The following is a 19,629-nucleotide window of genomic DNA, read 5'->3' as shown; positions in this document are numbered from 1 at the left end:
CTGTGCTATACCTAGTAAGTTCCCCCAGACATAGACCTAATCAAGAAGGCAGAACACTGATGGCAATGCAATTTAAAGGAGAGCTGTGTTACGCGAAGATATGTGGCCGACAATGGGACCCAAACCACCAGAAGCCCCTGAGGCATAAAAAGCAGCCGGGCCCGATAACGTGTTACTGCGGATTTCAAAGCAAATGAGGACAGAGACAACAGCATATCAGCTCACGGCTGGGAAGCTTCACTGGCAAGAGGGCAACTTTCCTGAGGTCCGGGGTGTGGAAGCTACAGCAGCCTACATCACACTCTCTGCCTGAATTTGCAGATTCCGAGGGGGCACTTTTTTGGCTAGAGTTCTTGGTCGTGGGTCCCTGGGTGGGTGTTAAGAATCTCTGGAAAGAAGGTAAATGTCTGCGGATCTCCATAAAGGAGGGCTGTGGGACATGCTGTGTCACAAGAGAAGGTCTTAATCAGGCCAGAGGATTTTCTTTTTAACAACTGTGATGAACTTTCTGTATGCTGAGGTCCAGCTGGTGCCAAGCTCGTCTTTGGACTCTATCTGTTATGCAGTGAAGCAGAGGGTAGGAGAGGGCAGACTCTGGAGACTAACTGTCTGGTCAGTCCTGGCTCCTCAGTAGCTACTTAAGAGCTGTTGTGAACACGAGCAAAGTTCTGAGCCCAACTAAAGCTCAGTTTCACCACCTGCAAAATGGGCACAATGATGGTATGGGAGATTCGAAGAATGCCTGGTACAGAGGAGGTTTCTAAACATGGTAAGGGTTAGATCAAATAGGTCTGATGCGGCGGGCAGAGGACCTGTCAGAGAGTCAATGTTCGACAGGTTATGTCACTTTGGTGGCCACTGTTAAGGTCAGTGGCAACAACAGTAAAGAAAGAGTGGCAGAGGAGGTAATGGACCGAGGCAGGAAAGTGTTATGTGCCGAGGTCACAGGAAAAATAGGGAGAAGTATCGTGGCCTACACTGGGCATGGCTTAACATCTAGGAGCTTTACGGGAAAAGAACGAAGCAAACCATGGTGATAAATTAAGAGGAATATTGGGAGCGTGGTGAAATTATCATTGCTGTTTCTTTTTATTTGTGCTTATTGTGTGGTGGTGGGGTGATTACCAGTTTTATTTGAATGTTTTATAAGCTGTTAGATTTATTTACTGCAAACGAACAGATAAATAGGGACGTTATTCAGCTGTGTCGTGGCATGGGCTCCCCATCAGCTCTTCCACTGACTTGTAGACAGGGTTAGTTAATGAGGCAAGGGCATCGTGGGGCGGGGCAGGGGGAGGTAGCTGGATCTGCTGGATGATTCATCTTATTGGGGGAAGAGCGGATGAATCAACTCACGTGTTTGAAGTCCTGGGGTGGGAGGGAAGGTACTGGATGGAGACCTTCGTGGTGTCTTCAGAAGGACATACCAGCAGGGTACATCAAAGGAGTAGGATCTGCCTCAACATGCTTGGATTTGATGGAAACTGGAATAACTTCTCTTTTCCAATCCTGGTATTCACGATTATACTTTTTCATATTTTTTTCTCGAGGGTGCCTTCTTACAACAGGGTGTTTTTAATCCTAAGCCCAAGGAGCTCTGCAAACACTGTTCTTTTTTTCTTTCTTTTCTTTTCTTTTTTTTTAGATTTTATTATTTGACAGAGACACAACGAGAGAGGGAACATAAGCAAGGGATGTGGGAGGGGGAGAAGCAGGCTTCCCGCTGAGCAGGGAGCCCAACGTGGGGCTTGATCCCAAAACCCTGGGATCATGACCTGAGCCAAAGGCAGACGCTCAATGACTGAGCCACCAAGGCACCTCAAACACTGTTCTTCCACATTTCCATCATGGTCTGTTCTCATTTACCACTCACAGGCGACATGTCACCTCCACAGGGAGACCTTCTATGATTCTGTCTAAGGTGGCCCCCACCAGCCACCCATGCATGACCTTGCTTTATTCTCAGCATAACAGGGTAGCTTAGTGGTTCAGTGCATGGGATGTGGAGCCAGGCTCCCAGAGTTCAAACCCCAGCTGTCTCCCTTCAATGTGTGACGCTGGGTATGCTAATTAACCCCAAGCCTTAGTTTCTTTACCTGTAAAGTGGAAACAATGAACATTTTTTTCTTCTGGGACTGCTGTGAGGGCTCACACATGCATGTCACACCATGTCCAGCGTACTGTAATACGTCTGCTATGGTAGTCCTTGTAGTTTTGGAAATCATCATCATCTGAAATCACCTTTTATTGTTATTGACTCTAGCCTGCTGTTAGAATCTAAGTACCACAAAAGCAGGGACTTTTTATTGCTTAATGCTGGGTTACAGGATCTAGAACAGGCTCCAGAGTAGGATCTCAAGAGACATTCATTGAATGAATAATCAATCTATGAGTATTTAAGAAATGAGCTTGTCCAGTTTCAGGCCAGGCAGCAAAAACAGCTGTCCTGAGCTGACCGAACCGCAACACAGAGAGAACGCGAGCTACAGGTTCTCTTGCCTAGACTGAAATACGAACTATTTTTCTGCTTGGACAGCCCACTTTTCTTGTAGATTCAAAATTGTGCAGGAGCTTATGATCTCACATTAGTCAAGTGAAAGCAATAATTTTTTATTGTTCAAAAAATTATCTAATGAGACCGAAGTATACTAAATATTGCTTTGTCAAACTATACCTCACCTTTCCCACCCTTCTTTCCTGGGACACACCTCCTACAAACCAGTAAAAACCACTGAAAGTGACGCACGAACACTGATAGAACACAGGTGAAAGGAAGCCGTCTGACTTCTAGAGACAGGAATGCCAAGACTGAATCTTGCTACCATTATAGTGACACTAACCACTCCACCTACAGCTTGCTTCCAGAATTCCAAGCTTGCTCATGCTACTCACGTCGTGACTCATAAATGTCTTGGGTTCAGTAAGGCAGGAAAAATCAAAATAAGGATAGAGTCGGGGTTTTTTTTCCTCCACCATCTCCCTTTGTAATGGGCCTCTGTAGGGTAAAGCCCCGACAGGCGGAGCTGCCTGGTGCCTCTCCTTTGCTTCGAACCCTGTTAAAGGTTAAGGATGCTCCACGTTTGCCCTTCAGATGGTAGGACAGCTCAGCTAAAGGTCGTTCACGGAAGGGCCTGCTTCCCTACCTCCTTCCTTTTTCTCACTGAAGAATTCACGTCAAAGAAAGTATCCAACTCTGACTTATAGGCGGCCACTGGTTTCTGATGACTTGTATATGGTTTTTAAGCCCAATGATAATGACTCTTAACCATCTCTGACAATGCTACAGTAACCCTGAAGAAATGAGCTATCAGATGCTCTCAACTCCCAAACTGGAAAAGGTCATGCCGGCCACATCTCTCATACATTCGGCTGCTGCGTGCCCTCCTGCATACAGTAAATATTGTTTGAGGGACTGGTTAGTGTGTTGTAAAATTGATAAGACTTAGGTTGCCCAAGGCATTTCATAAATTTCATAGGTCTTAATTTATGTTGCTATAGTAACCGAAATGGTGGAATTTCCCGAGATTAGGAGGCTTTTGTATCCTTACCCTTAAAATGATAATAATGTAGATTATGACTCCAGACGTGGTCTTTGCTGTTGTGGGAACATGTGCTCTGTATGTTGAGTATTCCGTGGATGCTAGGGTATGATTGAATGTGCAATAATTGTAATTTCAACGAAGATTCCTGACGCCTAACATGATTTTCTTATTTACATGTGTGAGTCTTGATGGCCAAGAGGTTAGGAAAACAGACTGTCTTCCTCTACAGAGAAAGGGGGGATTTGAAGGGAGAAGTGGAATTCTTACAAGTAGCCATTCTAGAACATCTTAAGGACTGATGTGAATTTGGTTCACCTTCCCCATCAAAGGGAATTTCTAGCAAATTCTGAAGACCTTGGTGCATTATTAACAAGTGTTTTAAGAAAAGACACTCTTTGGAGGGATTTAGTGCCTCAGCAAAGTCTGAAGTGAGAATGAGAGGATTAATGAAGCCCCTACCTTGAGACAGGAAAATAACTGAGAACCCAATGGGCTGCTCAAGGTCATAGGCATTAATTATATGGACCCAAAGCAGCTGGGAAATTTGATGCAAATGACCTAGGATTGACCTGAGACAAGAGTATGTCCCTTCCCAGAGCCCAGCTTACCTTATATCCTGATGATTTGATGTGCACGCCGCGTTTGGTCAGAGTAGATTTCATTCGGATGAAAAAGGAACGTTCAAGGGTGTTGTCAGTGGTTAGCAGACTGGGGCTGGTTGACTCCACTGAAGAATACAAAAATATATACACACATGATTTAGATGTCTACACAGCCCCTCACAGCTACTGCTCAGGTGCAATCCTTGAGTTCACTAAAAATAAATGACTGATGGGTGCTAAGAGCGTAGTAATCAATTTACCTCATTTAGAAAATGTTTATTTTGCAGAAAATAAAAAAGAAAAATTAATGAATCTAAAGTAACTCCATTCCAGTCTCTAGCAGGAGAGGCCTTTTAACTTCCAGCAGCTCCCCAAGTAGGGTCTTAAGTAAGTAAGTAAGTAACAGCAGCCACCCCTCGAGGCTTGCCAGGTGCACAGGGATGGAGTAGTTGGGAGAAAGGAGGACACCATCGATTTACGGAATCAACCAACACTGAGGCAGGCAGGCTGCTGACGGGGAGTACGGATCTCTGGCTCTTTGTTCTCCCTGCAAATTCCTTCTTGTAACATTTGCCCACTGGGCAGTTCTGAGGACAATGGGACTGTATCCTGGCCGGGGTCCTTGCCCTCCTGAGCTGGTCTCCTTTGTTGTGGGGAATGAGAAAGCATTAAGTCTTCTCAACTGACTCATGACAGAGGGCTGAGAATGGAGTGTATAGACAGAAAGGAATAAAAACCACCAACAGTATCGTCCACTGCTGTCTCTAATGACCGCTTGCCTTCCACCCCCATTGGAAAAGGATATTAACAAATAATCATCTGCTCTCTTAAGCGAGATAGTTACTCTTTCGCTTCATACACTCGTAGACTAAGCGGAACACTTCTTTACTTCTGAAACTTAAAAGGGTAGTTTTCAGTCTTGTTGATGTAAAAATATCTTTCTGCAAACAGGCTAGAAGGCCACATAAATCCGCCTTCTGAGGGATTTTTATCCATTTAAGTGATTTCCTGCAAAGAAATTAATGTTGGTACTTTTAAGCCTAATCGATACTGTCTAATTTCACTCTTTTAAACTAGTACTTTAAAGTTTAAAATATTTTTCTGAGTCTAAAATTAAAAAAAAAAAAATCCAACAACAAACAAGATTTGTTTTGAGAAGCCTAACACGAGTTTTCTCAGGGGTGGGGGTAAAGAAATAGGGGTCACAAAGGGACTTGTAAGAATTAAACATGTACGAAAATAGTTATTAAAACACAAAGAAAAAGAGGAAAAACAAGCTTTTGAACTTCAAGAAACATATTCCATCTATTTCTAAGTGAAAGAAATACCCATTTTTTACATGAAACTTAATGCTCAGAAGAGAGAATAGGAGCTCCTATAATACAGAAACCTTACTGTTTGTGGTCTGTGGCTTTTCTTGTAGCATTCCTGTCTAAACAGGACTGTATTTTCCTATGTTTGTGGCACTTCTGTTCTGGGGTGAGGGAGCCTCTGACAAGTGTCCCTTTCTTATGTGTCTCTCTTAAGATTTTCTTTTCTTTCTTTCTTTCTTTTTTTTTTTTTTTTGTTTTAGAGAGCATGGATCTGATGTCATTTTAAATGTACAGCTTTTTATCACTCGAGGGAAAAGCAGAGCTATGTTATATTTAGTACTTTCATTTCTTCTGATTAAATATGAATTACTATGAAATTTTTCTCATCATCTAACACGCCATAATACGCCAACAGCTTTTTAATACACTATATAAGCACAAACTTCTGCTCTAAGAGTTTAATTTGCCCCTCTAATCCAATCACATCAACCTTATTTCTCTTATCAGAGATTCCCATTTTGAATTAAATGAGCTCATTAGTTTTAATCAAAAGCAGAGAGATCAAAACTTAAACGTAAATGCTTTAGATCAGAACTGTCAGTCAGCCGTGCAGTTCTATTTTACTAAAACACAAGATCAGAGACCCTTAGAACCAATTTTTTCTCGTAAGGGATGCCGAGAGCTTGAAGATGCTATATCCCTTTTTTTTTTTTTTTTCCTCCCCTTCCCAAGGACAGATTATACATTTAAGGTTAGACTTCATTTATAGCAGTTTCTCATCCTGGTGGAAATGGAAAAGTATGCCAATCTACTGTTGTCCCTTTCACATTTATTGGCACTGGTCCTCAGAGACTTGAACTAACGGGAAGCCATCAGAATCCACACCACAAACTCGGCCTTAAAAATTCAGCTCTGTTCGGCAGGATCGTGTTTGCAATAGCTGAGGAAAAATGAAACTTCCCGCAGAAGTGAGATGTATTTTAGGGCCAGGGTCCTGGGGTACCATGACCCCAGGAGAAAGGAACCGCCTCAATCCAGAAGAGTGAAGAATTCAGGCATCGTTAGAAACCATTGTTTCCAGGACGGGGAATTGCGGAGTACGACACTTCGTGGGCACGGCTGCTTCCTGCTGGGTGACAAGCTTTGTATGAGCTGTGGGGGCTGAACACGATGTCCTGGGCTGACTGACACCCTGCACACAACACCCCCCCGCCCCCCCGCCTTGTGTTACAACGGTAATTGCCTAAACATACAGGGGTGGCAGTAATTAAACCCAGGACCACTGGTGGGAGAGGAATGCTAAGGTCAGGTTTTGCTCCATTGAAGCTGAGATTTAACATCTAAACTGGTCTTTGAGCTTTATTTCCCACCATGGGGGAACGGGGAGTTGGGGAGAAAGTGAGGGGGCAACTTAGAGAAGAGATGGATTTCTGATGAAGATTTTCCTTTTCATTCCGTATGACTTTCTAGTTCTGAGGGTGGGGGGGGAGTAACATGCCATGCCATCACTCTCAAAGGGACATGTAACAAACTCGTTCACAGCACACGCTGGCCTTGGCCGTGCTTCCTTCAAGGGCTAGCAAATACATGCTGGTTATCCCAGCTCTGACAATGGCGGCTCTCTTATGAGAGGTGTGTCAGCGGCAGGTGACAGGCAACAGTGGGAGCTTTCCAAGAGAAGCTATGTGAGTGTCTCAGGTGAGAAGCAAGATTCTGATGAGGGTTCTCTCAGGAGAGAGTGTAGCCTTGGTGATGTGCAATGTGCCTGTGGCATTGAATAGAGAATGTGTGTGTGTACACGTGTGCATATATGTATGTGTGTGTATGGGTGTGTGTGAAGAGGACAGGGTGGCAGGAGAGGGGTCCTTAAGGCTGTGCCCTATAGAGACGGAGGGGCCAGTCTACTACGCCAAAGAAGCATTTTAGAGTGCTTTCTAGAGATCAGATGCTTTCCTGTCAGCTTTTTTGAGGCAGGCCATGATTGCTGTGCGCTCTGATAAGAAATTTGGGATTCAGAGAGCTCCATCCGCTGCCAGAGACAGAGGAGAAATTTATGGCTGAAACTGGATTAAGTGGTCAAAGCCCAGATAGGGCCAGTTTTGACCCATGCATTATAAGCAAGGAGCTGGAAAACAAAACACAAACGAGACCCATACAACTCAAAGCGAGATAAAGAAATAGACTCTCTTTTTGCTGAATCTCAAGGGCCTCAACTTTTTAATAAATCTAAGTTATCTCGGCTCTTGAAATGTCAGTTTTTGCATATTTTGTAAAATTTACAGAACAATTTATAGCAAAGTTGTAATAATTTTTATGTTGGCAAATGCCACCATAATGTGAAATCATATCTGCATTATTTCACATTTGTTTATGAATCCCTGACTAGAGCTTTACTTGCTGCTTCCTTATTAGTATGTAGGGGCAGGAGGTGACGGGGAAGCTCGAGGAAGAGGAGGAGGTAGCTGGGAACCATCTACCAACTACTACCAACTACTTTCTACTGGCTAATCCTAGGACCAGGTCCGCCTGAACACTTCCAGGATTTTTTCCAGGGTCTCTGCAAATAGATGGGGCCCCAGCATAAAGAGGAGCTTTCTTTTTCATACACTATAAATGTTTTCAGTGCAACCCCATGTCAGAACCTTCCAACTGCCACCAAATCCTGATTGTAGGAGGGAAGGACAAGAAAAATTAAGTTTTGAGAAAACTTGGCTGCTCCTCGGTTGCGAACGAAAGAAGTATTTTTCCTTTTTTTTTTTTTTTTTTTTTAAAGATTTTATTTATTTATTTGACAGAGAGAGATCACAAGTAGGCAGAGAGACAGGCAGAGAGAGAGGGCAGGGGAAGCAGGCTCCCGCTGAGCAGAGAGCCCGATGTGGGACTCGATCCAGGGACCCTGAGATCATGACCCGAGCCCAAGGCAGAGGCTTAACCCACTGAGCCACCCAGGTGCCCCAGTATTTTTCCTTTTGAAAGAGAGGTGTATCGGGCAATGCTGCTAACACATGTAGTTAAATATATTCTTTTCCTATTTCATTGCCTAAATGAATCTCTCCTTTTTCAGAGGTTCTGTGCGTACAGGACAAACCAAAGTGCAAATAACCAAAATGGCTTTTACAAGGGAAGAGACATTGGTTCATTTTGCAATTACCCCGATGAAGCCAAATTGTTTCATCGTCGTATTCTGTTAGCTTTGCTAGATACTGGTGTATTTTAGGACTTTAGAATGAGTAGGTGTCAAGCATGTGGCAAATTGTTCCTTTTCTTACAAAGGTTTTCCTGCTCTCCCTCAGCCCCTTGGAAGTTATCTATAGTCATATGGCTTTCTGAGGTCAAGGAAATGTGAGCCAAAGTCATGTGTCGCTTCTGGTGGAATCATTGAAAAGAACCAGTCTCTTCATAGAAAGAGGTCCTTTCTCTTTCCTTCTGCCATGGTAACTGTCAACATTTCAGATGGTGCCTGCCCTATCAGCCTGGGTCTTGGAAAGAAGATAGCGTGGGACAGAACCCACAGCGGACCCTCACAGAAACAAATTTTTGTTATAATTTTGGAATTGTTTTGTACTGCAGTATAACTTAGCCCATTCTGACTGGATACAAATATTAGATCTTTATTATATAAAAATGTTGTTGTCCAAGTCTTCCAGATAGTGGAAGAGCACACAGACATGACATATGTTTGTCTGACCCCAAAGGTCGTGATGTTGCCAAGTACTGCCCTTAGAGTTATTTATTTAAATCTTCATTTTATGTCTTATGCTAGGCATTTCAGGGCAAAAAGGCTGACACAGGTTTAATTTGCATCCCCTTTACCACCTACTGTGGTTCCTTGTTCCCAGAGTTAAAAAGTATACATACATGTACATAAGTACATATATGTGTTTACCTATGTCTAATACATTCAAGAGCTACTATTCATTAAATGCTGACTTTCATGTAAGAAGATCTTTTCAACCTAGTTTCCCAACAGTAGGACAACCGTGGTAAATAAATCTTGTCTCACAGATAGTATCCCAGCAGATTTTATGTTTATCCAGGATGACAAGTGTGGTCATTTAAAAATGCCATAAATCGCTCAATATTCCTCCTTCCAAAAGGAAGTGTGAGCTAGACTTGGTGACCTACTTCCAATAAATAGCAAATGGTGGAACTGGTGGAATATGACTCAGTCACAACAGGAAGCATGGGTTCTTTTTGGCTCTCTCCTGGGCCATTCACTCTGTTGGAAGGGATCTGCCATATTGTGAGGACACTTGAGCAACCTGGTGGAGAGGCCAGTGTTGCAAGGAACGGAGGCTTCCTAGTGAGACACGGTCACATGAGTGACCTTAGAAATGGACCTTCTGCCCCAGTCAAGTCTTCGGATGACTACGCTGTGACTGATATTTTCATCTTAACCTCAGGGAAGATCCTGAGCTAGAACTACTCGGATTAACTGCTACTGGATTCCTGACCTGTAGAAAATATGTGAGATAGCTTTAAGCAAAATATTTGGGGTGATTTGTTATGCAACAATAGATGACTAATATAACATCCACATTGACCCTCTTTCTGGAAAAATCACGGCCTTGTTTTGGTATGTGACAACAACATGGGTGAAACTCCTGTAACAGTGAGAAGGAACGCATTGCCCACTGTGCCTGTACCTGGCGAACTCACATATGCAGGAAACTCTACCTGTGATGCTGATTTTTCTAAGCAGAGTTTGTGTTTTCCCAGGTAAATGCTCAATTGATTTTTTTAAATGTGCGATTTACAAAAGATGCTATCAACAGTGCCATCTACAAGATTGGGAGATCTTGAAAGGCAGGCCTGATGTCATGCTTGTCTATTAAGTTGTATCTATTCCCTGCCTCCCTTACCTACCTCCCTTTGCCCCCCACCCTGGGACCCGCAAGTGCCCAGCCTGGTGTTTCACATAAGTAGTCACTCCGTGTGCATGCGGAATAAATAGTTAGATGCTTTCTTTTAAGAATTATTATTCCTTTCCCCCCTGCCATGCCATGCTCATGGAATATCTTGGCCCAAGACTTGGTGTTTTGTTGTTGTTGTTTATTTGTTTTTGAGGAGAGGGAGTCCTACGCCTCTCGTTGTATTCTTCTCCAAGGCATGTTCTGCAAAATATTTTGAGCCATGTGGTTTGGTAGTTGAAAAAGGATGGGCCCGATTTCCCCCAGAATTAGAGAATACTTCATTCTGTTCTTGAGAGTTGGCCTTCATCCCACTGGCCTGTCCTCTACCACGTGCCAGGCAACTTGGAAGGGGAGAACAGACTTCAGTAGACTAGACCGAGATCCTTGGCCATGGAGGCAAGGCAGTGCCCACCATTTTCTGTGAGCATGCATTGCATCACCCTTTGGGTGCCATGCAAATGCAGTTCCAGCCCGTGAGCTCTGGCTTGGCCATCAGCCTCTAGCAGCTTCGGTTCTTGCTCTGGAGTATGACAAAACAAAAAACAAAAAAACAAAAAAATAAAAACCAAAAAACCCCCCCAAAAAAACAAAAAACAAAACCAAACCAAACAAAAAACCCACCAAAAAACAAAACAAAACAAAACAAACCCCTGAATTTATTTAAGTCTCATTAGAGCTGATTCCTGCTCCCACTCAGTCGTGAGTCTTCAGCCTTGTTTAGAAACTTGTGAATCATTAACTGAAACTCTAGAGCATAGCTGTGAAAATAATTGTGGTTCAATAATGATGTAATAAACTTTTTTTCAAAGTCACATTAAGGGTAATCCGCCAAAAAAAAAAAAAAAAAAGAAAAAATAATAATCTGCCAACCCGTGCCACCTGTCAGCACACACTCACTGGCAATATCTGCCTGCCTGGGATGAGAACCACGACGCATAAGGTTGCCTTTCAGGTTTCCTGCGCCTGGCAGGGGTTGCTACTTGGCGAGGCTGTCCCCCGAGGGAGAGGAGCATGTTTGGCTGCCGCCTGCCGTTCCGTACTCGGTGTGTGGATGATACCGCTCTGGGGAAGTAGACTCAGTGTCAGAGTCAAGCTGCTACCGGTGGGTGTTTCTGTACACGACTACGAAAGCCCCAGGAAAGTTCAAGGGGAAAACCCGGGCAGTGTAAAGATGGCCTTTGAGAGTACAGGGCATCCAGTGTGGCCCGCTCTGCAGCAGGCTCTGCACTCCCAGGAACAGGCCGTATGAATGCTGCCAGCAAGTGTTCTAAATCTTACCGGAGACGCCCTATAAATGTGGCCACTTGAGGGATCTATTCTGGGAAAGAAATATGGCACGTCCTCCCGGGATGCTGTTGGATTCCATTACCAATATTGCGTATGGGATCGAGTGTGGCAATGCTTTTATCACGACTATAAAGTGGTTACGAGCCAATTCCTCATATAAAACATACTCAATAACATTGAGGCTCCCCCTCCCCCCTTTTCTGTTTCCTTCTTTTATTTCCTTCCTTTCTTTTTTCTCTCTTTTCCTTTCCTTTTTTTTTTTTATTTTTAAACAACAAACATGATGTCAGACAAAGGGCATCAGGACTTGGTCTTTTGTAGTACAAAACAAAATAACAATACGTAAACACCTTTGTGAAGGCAGCTCAAAACCCCATGTTTTCTATTAAAAAGTCATGTTCAATCTTCACTGTTGATAGAACCGAATAGCTAACACAGAGAACATTGTATATCAGAAAGGTCAATAGTTATTATGAGCTACAAATATATTTTTTTCCATCCTTCAGGCTGTTTAGCGCATATCACAGCATGAGCAGCTGTCTCCTTTAATGCTTTTAAAATTAGAATCCCAAAGAGGAAGAAAAAAATTATGGTTGCAATGATTGCTCTTTGCTTTTGTAAGTTTACTTTAATATACTATTTTATATACATGAGTCTCCCATGCAGCCCATCCATGGGGCGGGCACCGGTTGCCAGGACCGGGTGGAACGGCCATGTTTATTTTCTGAGCATTCTGGCCAGATCTCCGTTTCAGGAGCAAATGTGGGCGACACACTATATTGTAAAATGGGGGGTATAGACAGGAGTTGGGTGGCAAAGGCACTTGCAAACACACGCATATGCATTCTGCCTTTAAGCTCTGTGACTGACCACAGCAGTGCCATGGGATGAGAAGTGGTTATGGAACCCGGCTGCCGCATCAGGCGGTTATTCGAGCCATTGATACACAGACGTCAACTGCAGGCCTCTCAACTGGGAGCACACCTTTTGAGGTTCTTTTTTTTTTTTTTTAATTTTATATTAGCAATTTTATTGTTAAAGAATGAAATATTATGGGCTTCAAGCCCCACAAAACCTGAAACTACCCTTGCTTCTGAGCATCTTATTTATTTATTTATTTATTCATTAACGTATAATGTATTATTTGCCCCAGGGGTACAGGTCTGTGAATCATCAGTCTTAAACAACTCACAGCACTCACCATAGCACATACCCTCCCCAATGTCCATAACCTAGCCACCTTATCCCTCCCCGCCATCTCTAGCAACCCTTAGTTTGTTTCCTGAGATTAAGAGTCTCTTATGGTTTGTCTCCCTCCCAATCCCATCTTGTTTCATTTTTTCCTTCCCTACCCGTGAAAACCCCCACTCTGCCTCTCAAATTCCTCATATCAGTGAGATCATATGATAATTGTCTTTCTCTGATTGACTTATTTCGCTCAACATAATACCCTCTAGTTCCATCCATGTTGTCACAAATGGCAAGATTTCATTTCTTTTGATTGCTGCATAGTATTCCATTGTGTGTGTGTGTGTGTGTGTATATATATATATATTATATTTATATATATATATCTCACATCTTCTTTATCCATTCATCTGTTGATGGACATCTAGGTTCTTGCCATAGTTTGGCTATTGTAGACATTGCATCACCTCCTTTTAAGGATTTAAAGGTGGCTCTTTGGCCTGTCCCTAGAACTTTTTGCCCTTACTCGGCACACGACCCTAAAAGACAGGATGAGGTTTTAAAGTAACCCATGTAAGCAACTGTCAGGTGTTTTATTATCACTCACTTAGTCCTTGTTCAATTATTTAAATACTGAGTATCTACAATGAGCTAGAGCTATTTGTAAATGTAAGTGCTTACATTTTGGAGAAGGGGAAATAGGTAGAAACTTCTGGCAATGATGAACGCTATAAAGAAGAGAAATGCTCATTAAAGAATTTAAATCCTAAAGGATATTTAATCAGTGACTGAGAAAAATAAGTGAACCTCTGAAATGAGGGGTAAGAAAAAAAAGGAGGATTTGAGAGAAAAAAGAGAGGGCGGGGGGAAAGAGAGGAGTGTGATGGGAATGGCTTTGAACGTCTTAATTTCAATAGAGGACATGGGAGAAGGAGAGGATTTTGAAAGTGAAAGGAGATACCTAGCAGCCCATGTGGGCAAAGCAATTGGACTGATAGAAAATAAGTAGTAAGACTTGACAGTGGCTGGAAGTTGCTTAATTTTAAGAGCACGAATTTTCTAGGGTACCCTAATAACAGTGGCTTTGTGGTCTTTCCAGGCAGTGCTCAGGATTGGGAACTTTTCCCAGGGATGGGAGCCGGCACGATGGGAAGGAAAGAAAGTCCCTAGAGTGAGGGATTGCCAAGAGTTAAAAGCAAGCAAGTGAAAGCCACAGAGTGATGGGCTGGGGAAGAGAAAAGGGTAATGGGGTGGTGACCTGGGGGAGGCAGCCAGGAAGGGGGAGGTTTGTTCAGAAGGGATTTGTGAGGATGCTGTTTATGGCTTTTAAATAAGTTTATATCGCTCTCTAGTCTCTCTATACTCATAGGAAATTTGGAAAATGTGAAAGAGTAAACCAGAAAATTAAAAAAAAAATCTCTACAACCTTGTGACTCATTTATAGTCACTATCAAAAGTGATGTTTTGCTGCAGTCTTATTTACTATTTATTTATATACTGATTTCAAAATTGGGACCATTTTTAAATATAAGTCATGGCTCACTGTGTGATAATAGCAGGACTTGTATTAGACACTGTTTGGGGGAATAAAATGATATTGGAGCTCTTGGTTGCAAACCTGCTTTAAAAAAAAAAAAACAGAAATGAGAGTATCTGCATTTGCCCATATTATTATCACTTCAAACATGCTATTTTTACTGGCTATGTAATGTTCCACAGCTTGGTGATGAATTTTTTTTTTTTTAATTTATTTATTTGTTAGAGAGCGAGCGAGCACAGGCAGACAGAGTGGTAGGCAGAGGCAGAGGGAGAAGCAGGCTCCCCGCTGAGCAAGGAGCCCGATATGGGACTCGATCCCAGGACACTGGGACCATGACCTGAGCCGAAGGCAGCCGCTTAACCAACTGAGCCACCCAGGCGTCCCAATGATGAATTTTTTTGAAATGAATCTTCCTTCAACTTTCTTATTATTTCTTAGGGTGGATTTCTAGAAGTGGTATTACTAGGTTTAAAAACATGAGCTAGCTTGCTTGCCTGCTTGCTTTCTCGCTTCTCTCTTTCTCTCTCTCTCTCCCTCCCTGCCTCCCTTCCTTTCTTCTTTTTTCTTTCTTTCTAAAAAAAAAAAACAAAAAAAAACAAACTAGTGTGTACAAGTTGATTTTGCATACAACTTTGCAGAAAAGTTATGCTTTATTTACATATAATCAACAGTGTTTGATAATGTTCATATTGATTGCCATCTTAAAATATTTGTTCTCACTTGATAAAAAAATATTAAATTAGCAGAAGAGTGAGAGAAGATACTTTACTGGGGTCTTCCTGAAAAGGTGTGCAAAAACACCTCACATGTTTAATATGCATTTCCATTTCTAATAAAGTTGAAAGATGTTTTAATCCATACTTACTGGCCATGTGAATCTTTTTCAATGAATCCTGCATTTATGTCCTCTGTTTTCCACTTGGGTTTTTGGTATCTTTCTTATCAGTTTGAATGTGATAGTTTCCTTTACTAAGGGTATTATATTTTTGAATGCCTTATTTATTTAGAGAGGGGGGAAGGACAGAGGGAGAGAGAGGCCTTAAGCAGACTCCGTGCTGAGCACAGAGCCCAATGCAGGGCTCATGACCCTGAGATCATGACCTGAGCCGAAACCAAGAGTCAGATGCTTAACCAACTGCGCCAGCCAGGTGCCCCTTGGATATTATTTTTGACATACTTCTTGTAAATATTTTCCCATATATTTGCATTTCCTGTTTGTAATGTTCACCGATACATGTTTTTAAATTTTATGTTGAGAATTCTATGTTTTTCCCTTTGTGACTTCTTTTTGTTGCACTTATATCTTAGAAAATTTTTATCTTTTTTTTTTATACAGATGTTTGGCATGTTAAAAATGAAGCATGGTTAAAGGTCAAGGGATGGTTATGCCAATGGGTGGCTGAAGGCAAGTCAAGGAATGAACTTTTCGAGCTGTGGCGGTCAAGGAAGTGTGTGTGGAGTAGTTAGTCATTCTGGAAACTGTCATTCTGGCACCTGTTGCCTCCTTGAAGAGATTGCCGCACAGGAAGACTGCAGAGCACGAGTGGACGCCATTGAGAACAGCAGGTGAGTGATGTGGCTGTTGAAAACTGATGGCACTGAGAACAGGTAAAGATGGTCCTTTTTAAAAAATTTTTAAGAGGAAATTTTGAAGTGATGATATTGGGGGAAACGGTCCAGAAGTGGTGGTGGAAACGAGGCATGATGGCCACTCCTCTTTTGCACCGGAGAGTCAGAAGCATAGGAAGCATGGCGTCTTTAAGAGAGAGTTTCAAGACTGGTGGCCTCCAAGAGAGAATGATTTTCGTAAGTGCAAAGAGGCAGAAGTGGGGCTTGTGAAAAAGGTGATGGCTCTAGCACAGTTTAGTTCTCATTAGGGTTCCCAAGTAAAATACAGGAAACCTTACTAAATTTGAATTTCAAATAAACAATGACTTTTGTTTTCAGTATCACCCAAATACTGCATATGCATTTCAAATTTAACTGAGAGTCCTATATTTTTATTAGGGAAATCTGGCCACTCTTTCCCTAGAAGAATGAGGAAGGGTTTTGCATGAGAGTTGTCATGTTATTAACAGGAATGAAGACTCCAGGAGTTTGGCCCGAGATACATTTGTTTGACAGAGAAAAAGTTCTGAATGCTTGAAAGTTTCCCCTGGAGAATGTTAGAGAACTAAGCAAAGATTGAAAATTCAAGGGAATGCTGGTATAAATACATGGCTTTTTTGAAATTTGCCTTCTCAGAGATGGGGTCTAGCACAATCACCATTTTTAAAAAAATAAAGTGTAACTGACATACAATAGCCAATTAGTTTCAGGTGTACATCATAGTGATTCAATGTTTGTGTACATTATGAAATGATCCCCAGTGTAAGTCTAGTTACCAATTGTCCCCGTACAAAGTTATTACATTATTATTGTCTATATTCCCTATGCTATATTTTCATCCTCATGACTTACTTTGTAACTGGAAGACTGTACCTGTTAACCCCCTTCACTGGTTGTGCCTTCCCTCCAATTCTTCCTGCTCTGGTGACCAACAGTTGTTTTCCTGTGCCTAGGAGTCTGTTTCTGTTTTGATTATTATTATTTTTTTAGATTTTAGATATAAGCCAAGTCATATGGTAGTTGTCCTCCTCTGAATTTTCTTGTTTTGTAAAACATCCTCTAGATCTATCCATGCTGTTCCAAATGGTGAGATTTGATTCTTTTTTTTTTTTATGGCTGAGTAATATTTCTGTGTGTGTGTGTGTGTGTGTGTGTGACACACACACACACACACACACACACATCTTTATTCGTTCATGTGTCGGTGGACACTTAGGTTGCTTCCGTATCTTGGCTAACATAAATAATGCTGTAATGAACATCTGGGTGCTTATCTCTCTTCAAATTGGTATTTTCATTTTCTTTAGAGAAATACCCAGCTGTAGAATTGCTGGACTGTATGGTGGTTCTCTTTTTAATTTTTCAAGGAACTTCCATACTGTTTTCCGGAGTTGCCTTACCAATTTACATTCCCATCAATAGTTCCAAGTGTTCCCTTTTCTTCACATCTTCACCGATGCTTGTTATTTTTTGTCTTTTTGATTTTCACCAGTCTGACAGTGGTAGGGTGATATCTCATTGTGGTTTTGATTTGCATTTCCCTGATGATGACTGATGTTGAATAGCTTCTCATGAGCCCATTGGCCATCTGTACGTCTTCTCTGGAAAAAATGTCTATCCAAGAGCTCTACCTGTTTTTTAATTGGGTCATTTGTTTTTATAATAAGTTGTGTGAGTTCTTTATGTATTTTGGATATTAACCCCTTATTGGAAGTAGCCAGTTTTTATTTTCCTTTGTGTGTGTGTATGTGTTCTGGGGATAGAGGAGAGTCTGGGTTGGCAGGTCTCCATAAATGTCTCCTGAGTCAGTGTCTTCTGCTCATTTATTATTTTTTATCGTAGGGGAGAAATCTGAACTGCTAGAATTTGTTGCTTTCATTATGGCTTTAGTCCAGCATGTCTTGAAGTGGTTATTTTTCAAAATGTTTTCAGTTAGAAGTACAATATCAAATCCATCATCAAGAAAGGATTGAAGCTTATTGGAGAATATTCTAGTAACATTATTTATAGTTGTAGTAATCTAGGGGAGCCAGAAGTGGGAGATAGCCCAGTAATTATCTATAACTTACTTTGCTAATGAATATCTATCTTGACATCTTATAATTAAGCAAATTTTCCTTTTACTTATGATCCCAGTAAGTTTCAGTGACTACTGCTCTATCTTAGCACCTAAACAAAGTCTTCTAATCCTTTGGCAGAAGTATCCCTGCTTTCCTGTGAGGAAGACAAGGCTTCATCATTATAATTTTGGTCAGTTAATAGGTCTGTAGGCATCATAATATATGTGCCGGCATCATTTCCATATCTGAACTCAATGTTAGATCATTTGTATATTTTCTTCAAGGCTATGCATAAATCTTCCCAAATGGTGGGGATAAAAAAGCAGACATTTTTTAATGACTCCATTTACATAGTTTGCAATTAGCCTTGCTGTAGAATTACCCTCTTTTCTTCAATTTAAAAAGATAAAGGCTATGGCTAATGGTGATGGTGCAAATGGGGTAGATGCATCCTTTTCTCAAACTGGGTGCAAAGCAAATTTGTATTAATGACTGCATTATTGCCCCTTTCTCTGCTTCACATCTAACTCTCTAATGATGTACTTGATATTTTTTTTAACATCGACACTTCAGCATTCTATCAGACGGCTTCTGGGTCTAAACTGTATATTCTATAGTGCCAAATAATTATTTTAAGAACTGGTACCACCTATGGTTTGTTGCCTGCTAGCTGAACGCTCCCACTGCATTTGTCATAACGGTTTTGTGGTTAATCCTCTCAACTGCAGGGGTCCAGGTGTTTGAGGTTGCCCTTGATCTGGGTCTTCCATTATTTGACCCTCGGTGAGAATGAATCCATCTAGAACAGTAGGCTGTCCTTTGCCCATTGCTCCACTCTATTATTGCATTTATTCCCAACAAACTCCATTTGCATGTCATTAGTAAAGTTCTTAGGATTTTTCAAGAGCTTGAGAAAGCTGCAGTTTAGAAGTGACATACAGGTGCGGGTCCGTTCCATGGGGAGAATGCCCCCGTTGTGATGCTTATCCTCAAAAGTTATGCTCAAAGTTACAACCTGCATCTTTCCGTTTCCTCCTTAATCGCTTCAGTTACAAGCAAAACCAAATACATCAAAATGAGTTTCCCTGAGACAGCAACGATTTATACATAGGACACTCGAAATGGAGCACTCTTTTCCTCTTCAGAGAGACGTTAGAGTACTTCCCACACGTGACACAAATAATGCACAGGTATTGTAATAATTACTAATATTAATTGCCTACATGGTAGACAGTACGGCTTTCACTTTCTTCCGGTCGGTTTCACGTATTATGTTTTTGGTGCACAAACCGTGTTATATTCTTTAAATTGTGAGCATCTAACATACTGGACAAAATTAGCTTATATCCAAAGGGGAAACTAAAAAATCTCAGGTCAACCTAGAAAGGCCTTTCATTCAGAGAGCCATGTCTTGCCCTTTAGAGTTTTTTTGTTGACGCTAACAACCACTATCTACAATCATTTCTCTAAGAGTAGAAGGTTCTCTCCAGCCAGGTGAAATAGCAGTGTATATGCAAGTAATTTGGGGGAAGACAGAAGTAGTCTGAAAGGGGAAACAAGGGCAAAGGAGAAATTA

The 19,629-nt window shown here is 41.7% G+C and overlaps 1 protein-coding gene across 12 annotated transcripts in view; it reads right to left on the bottom strand.

Annotated features, from left to right (window-relative positions):
- Nucleotides 1-19,629, bottom strand: part of NPAS3 (neuronal PAS domain protein 3) — a gene marked incomplete at both ends in the record, with an annotated part of 841,254 nt that overhangs the window by 59,066 nt on the left and 762,559 nt on the right. For all 12 annotated transcript variants that reach the window (XM_080809069.1, XM_080809073.1, XM_080809074.1 and 9 more), the window contains one exon: nt 4,151-4,269. In XM_080809069.1, the coding sequence (XP_080665195.1) occupies nt 4,151-4,269 (119 nt within the window). The remainder of the gene's footprint in view (nt 1-4,150; nt 4,270-19,629) is intronic.

Source organism: Martes martes (assembly GCF_963455335.1).
Source record: "Martes martes genome assembly, chromosome: 7".
NCBI lineage: Eukaryota > Metazoa > Chordata > Mammalia > Carnivora > Mustelidae > Martes > Martes martes.
Note: the sequence above shows the minus strand (reverse complement) of the source record. Positions and strands in the feature narration are given on the sequence as shown.